We start from the raw sequence: 4,987 nt of genomic DNA, 5'->3' as shown, positions 1-4,987 counted from the left end.
GCTACCTCCTAGATGTGTTCAGTAGAAACTAAATGCAATATTCAATATAGCAGGGGTGAGGGTGGTGAAAGAAAGGTATGTAATTACCTACTCCAGTTTTTAAAGGCTGGGAGCTCATCACTGAGAATGCTGGAGGGCTGCCTGGAGTAGGCAGTGACTAGAGTCACATAACCTGGAAGTGGATATCTGACTTGCCTATAATATTTCTGCCCCCCCTTCCCCACTTGGCACCCCATACTCCATATTCTTTCTAATCCTCCTACCCTCCCCACTCGCGCCACCCACACCCTACCCCCACTAACGCTCCTGGAATTTTGGACTTAGCTATTTTTAAAACAGTCAACTCAGTAGCCACCTCCTCCCCCGCTCAGCTGTCCAGTACTCTGGCCAGCCATTTATTCCCCCTTCCCCCCATGCCAAACCTTCTCTGGTTCCCTGACCCCAGTGAGATTGCAGCCGGTGTGGGGACCTGGGGGAGACATGGAGAAGGAGACGGGGGATCCCCTGGCTGGAGCTGACCGACAGAGTAGGCAGTCATGGCTGGAGAATTGGATATCAGAGTAATGTTTGACCTCTGGAAACAGTAAGTCAAAATGAAATTGCAATTCCTTTAATAAGCTTTTGGAATGAAGTTAGACTTTCAGAAAATTATGACACCTACTTGAATGTATCTGGTCCAAAAGCTAGGATCTCTTTCATACCAAGGTGCCCCATCTCCATTTCTCCTGTCTTATTTCTTACTGGTTGCTGGCCACCGGCCTCTTGAAGTTTAATCTTCCATCTCTCCTTTGGCTGTTTTAGCTCTCTCCTTATCCTGTTGCCTCAGACTTCTGATGAAGTTTTAGGAGTTTCCCATATCCCCTATTCTGTGGTTTTCTCACCAAGGCCAAATTTAGCCTCAGATGATTAGTCACTGGTACCCTTCTACCCTGCCCCTACTCAGCAGTGCCCTTCACATTGGGCTGCCAATGGTGGGGGCTACTCCTTGTTGTAAATGGTTTATCCCCACACTCTAGTCTCACCACCCTGTTCTCCCTCCTGCATGACTCTGACCCCACTCATATCCTTACCCCAAGAAAGGGGAGTTTGGCTGGAGGAGCTTAGCCCCTCCCCAAGGCCTGTCCTCATCAAAAGACTGAGAACTTCTGAATTTGCAAAGGGAAGATGAAAAGAGTGGTTCTTCAGTCAGATTTGGAAAAATTTTTTTAAAAAAATACAAGAACTGTTGACTTAGCCCAAACAAATATTGATTTGCATGCTTGGTTTTCATCCCATTATTTAGTGAGAGAGAGGGATTATAATCTTAGCTCTCTAAGTAGATGAAAGAGATCGGACCCTTTTCCTTTGAATACTGATGTTCTAGAGAGGGAGTGGGTATTTTACCCTCACTCCTTCTTGCTAAAAGTTCTGACACAAAGGAGGAAGAGAAATGAATGACCCCTGGAGGGTGTCCCTTCTGGATGGGGAAGGGCAAATAAGTGGTATGTTTCTGAAGTATTTTCAGATCCTAATTCTATTGAGGAGCCCACTGAGATGACTGGGGTCTGATCCATCCACACAATCCCTCCTTTTTTGACACTTCTGCTGTTTGGTAGCTCAGGATGGGGCAATACAGTGGACTCTGCCCGCCCGCCCCCCCCCCCCCGCCAGTCTAATCAACTTTCCTCCCACCCCCACCTCAGGGTATTGCATAAGGGACCTTGACAGTGGCCACAAGAGCAGGGCACAGAGGCTTAACAGCCACACTTACAGTTTGGGGAGCCCCATTCTCCCCAAACTCCTGACCGCTCGCTCATCCTTTCCCTGATCTTCCCAGATTCTCTTCACATCATCCTGAATGATCTTCAACTCTTCTCTCTCCCCATGCCCAGCCAAATTTCTTTTTTCAGTCCCTTACAGGAGGTCCGGTCAAAATTCACTAGGTAGGAGAGTCATCAGCTGGAAAGAGCCAGAGCCTGGGGGGACCTGGCCGGATAGGTATGGGGGAACCAAGCCGGTCCCCCCATGGCAACCCCCCAACTCTAAGCACTCTCACCCTCCTGCTGCTCCTCTGTGGACATGGTAAGGAAGGGCTAGGGAAGGGCTGGGGAACCTAGAGGGTCCTCTGCTGTGCAAGGGTGGGCAGGTGAGCATGTGTGAGGAGAAGGGATGGGTGCTGGGGAGTTCCACTCTCTCTCCTGACTCTCCAGGGAAGGGCACTGGAAAAGCGCTTGATCCACAGGGAGAAGAGATCCAGCGGGCTTACACATTTTTAGCAAGACCGAGCGAACACAGGAACTAGGGAGCTGGGGGCTGGGGACCGGGGAGAGAACTGGAACTCGGGATCAGTTGGGTTTTAGGAGCAGCTGAACTCCCTTCATCAGATTTGGGAGAGTTAAGCAGGAATCTAGGAGCCATCTCACAATCCTCTCCCTTTGTCCTCAGCTCATTCTCAATGCAAGATCCTCCGCTGCAATGCTGAGTATGTATCATCCACCCTGAGCCTTAGAGGTGGGGGTTCACCGGGAGCACTTCGAGGAGGAGGAGGAGGAGCAGGAGGAGGGGGCCGGGGTGGAGTGGGCTCCGGCGGCCTCTGTCGAGCCCTCCGCTCCTACGCTCTCTGCACCCGGCGCACCGCCCGCACCTGCCGCGGGGACCTGGCCTTCCATTCGGCGGTGCACGGCATCGAGGACCTGATGATCCAGCACAACTGCTCCCGCCAGGGCCCCACGGCCCCGCCCCCGCCCCGCGGCCCCGCCCTCCCAGGCTCGGGCCCCGTCCGCTCCTCCGGCCCCCCAGCCCCGGACCCCTGTGACTATGAAGGCCAGTTTTCCCGGCTGCACGGTCGTCCCCCGGGCTTCCTGCATTGCGCCTCCTTCGGGGACCCCCACGTGCGCAGCTTCCACCACCACTTTCACACGTGCCGTGTCCAAGGAGCTTGGCCCCTGCTGGATAATGACTTCCTTTTTGTCCAGGCCACCAGCTCCCCCGTGGCATCGGGGGCCAACGCCACCGCCACCCGGAAGGTCAGGGACTCAGCAGCTCCTCCAGACCCTCTCATGGTCGCCCCGCGGTACCACTCCCTCCCCTCCCCACCGTCCCGCAGCAACGCTCGCCATTCCCTTTACTCCTCGACTGCCCCCGCATCTCCCGCCACTCCCTCCCACCAAGCACTTGCTCCTTAGGTCACTTTCCCTCGCTGGGAATTTCACTCAAATGCAGAAAACACCAGAGAACGTTGAGAGGAGAGCTGAGGAGCCCTAGGTTGAGGAGTTCCTGAAGGGAAACTTTTCTTTCTCCTGTGAGTTGCTGAGATTGAGACCAAAAAGGAGAGGGAGGGGTTGAGCAGGGAAGAGATCAGAGTGAGGGAAGGCCACCATAAGCCTGGCGTCTCTGCCCAGATCAGATCCCTGACTGTGCGTGAGGCCCGACTGTGGTTAAGGGGACAAAAGCACTGAGCCCCAAATGAACTGTTTTCCCTCTTGCCCTCACAGCTTACCATTATATTTAAGAACATGCAGGAATGCATTGATCAGAAGGTCTACCAGGCTGAGGTGGACAATCTTCCAGCAGCCTTCGAAGATGGTTCTATCAATGGAGGTGACCGACCTGGGGGCTCAAGTTTATCCATTCGAACTGCTAACCCTGGGAATCACGTGGAGATCCGAGCTGCCTATATCGGCACAACTATAATCATTCGGCAGACAGCTGGGCAGCTCTCCTTCTCCATCAGGGTAGCAGAGGATGTGGCCAGGGCCTTCTCAGCTGAGCAGGACCTGCAGCTCTGTGTTGGGGGATGCCCCCCAAGTCAGCGACTCTCTCGCTCAGAACGCAGTCGTCGGGGAGCTATAACCATGGATACTGCCAAACAGCTGTGCAAGGAAGGGCTGCCAGTTGAAGACGCTTACTTCCATTCCTGTGTCTTTGATGTTTTGATCTCTGGTGATCCCAACTTCACTGTGGCAGCTCAGGCAGCTTTGGAGGATGCCCGAGCTTTCCTGCCAGACCTAGAAAAGCTGCACCTCTTCCCCTCAGATGCCGGGGTTCCTCTTTCCTCAGGAGCCCTCCTGGCCCCACTTGTGTCTGGGCTCTTTGTTCTGTGGCTTTGCATTCAGTAACTAGGCCAGCAACCCCATGACTGGTTTGAAATGATCAGGGGATAGAAACAGGCAGGGAAGAACATGAAGATTCACTGAAGGAAACAGTGGGAACTAGAAGACACATGAAATAATGACATTTAACCAGAGTCAGATAAGGCTGCAGGCCAGGACTGAAATGATCACAGAATAAGGATTCTGGGCAAAGCTTCTGCAATCTAGACTTCTAGAGGGGTTCTTTGTCCATTTTCCCAGTCCCAGTTATGATAAGTGATTGTTCTAGTCCATCTACTCCTGAAATCATCCCAACAAACGCAGAGGTTACAGGGGTCATGATGACCAGTAGAAAACTTAAGGGTTGAGACTTTTAAGAGGAAAGAATTGAAAGAGGAAGACATGATCATTACCTATGAGAGATTTAAAAATCCAACAATATTTTCTCTTGGAAAGAGGAGGAAATGATTAAGGATGGAGTCTATTTGATAAATAAAAGTGGGTAAGATGTGTTTTTTCTTGGTTCAGAAATGAAATGGGGGTTGTCTGGATCTTGGGAGAAGGGAAACTCTGCCTTTGGAGAAAGGCACAGATGAGAAAGAAGCTAGCATCCCCACCCCTAACTAATCTGTTATTAAAGCTATGAATTCTTCACATCCTCTTCTGTTGCCTGTGTTGAATCTCTTTACAGATGCTTGAAATGGAGTAAAGACAAAGTATCAGATATCAGAAGTATCAGATATCACTTCCGCCCTCAGGATGTTTACAGGCTAGTAGGGAGACAAAACTGATTCACATGCAGGAGTGATGAGTGTGCAGTTATTCCCTAAATTCTGTGGTGTTATGAATTCAGATGGAAAGATAGTTGATGAAAACTAAATAAATAATAATGAGAGGTAATAGAAGGGATGGGATTT

General features: G+C 51.3%; 1 protein-coding gene across 4 annotated transcripts; it reads left to right on the top strand.

Moving 5' to 3' along the window:
- Positions 1–415: 415 nt before the first annotated feature.
- HJV (hemojuvelin BMP co-receptor) lies at positions 416–4,731 on the top strand. Of its 4 annotated transcripts, none has more exons than XM_034989892.1 (4): positions 416–583; positions 1,890–2,061; positions 2,425–3,005; positions 3,474–4,731. In XM_034989892.1, the coding sequence occupies exons 2-4, from the start codon at positions 1,980–1,982 to the stop codon at positions 4,095–4,097; spliced, it is 1,287 nt and encodes a 428-aa protein (XP_034845783.1). In that variant the 5' UTR covers positions 416–583; positions 1,890–1,979; the 3' UTR covers positions 4,098–4,731. The 4 variants fall into 4 exon arrangements, with proteins under 4 accessions (XP_034845783.1, XP_034845784.1, XP_034845785.1 ...); XM_034989893.1 differs by having other exon boundaries at positions 1,872–2,061; XM_034989894.1 differs by lacking the exon at positions 1,890–2,061.
- The last annotated feature ends 256 nt before the right edge of the window (positions 4,732–4,987 follow it).

Source organism: Mirounga leonina, unplaced genomic scaffold (assembly GCF_011800145.1).
Source record: "Mirounga leonina isolate KUSES-001 unplaced genomic scaffold, KU_Mleo_1.0 Mir_493, whole genome shotgun sequence".
In the NCBI taxonomy this organism is placed as follows: domain Eukaryota; kingdom Metazoa; phylum Chordata; class Mammalia; order Carnivora; family Phocidae; genus Mirounga; species Mirounga leonina.
The sequence above is the reverse complement of the archived record's forward strand: the minus strand, read 5'-3'. Positions and strand labels throughout refer to the sequence as shown.

Coding starts and splice junctions, on each gene's coding strand:
- HJV (XM_034989892.1), top strand. CDS start 1,980: ATGGGGGAACCAAGCCGGTCCCCCCATGGCAACCCCCCAACTCTAAGC. Junction 2,062..2,424: donor GCTGCTCCTCTGTGGACATG/GTAAGGAAGGGC, acceptor CTTTGTCCTCAG/CTCATTCTCAATGCAAGATC. Junction 3,006..3,473: donor ACGCCACCGCCACCCGGAAG/GTCAGGGACTCA, acceptor TTGCCCTCACAG/CTTACCATTATATTTAAGAA.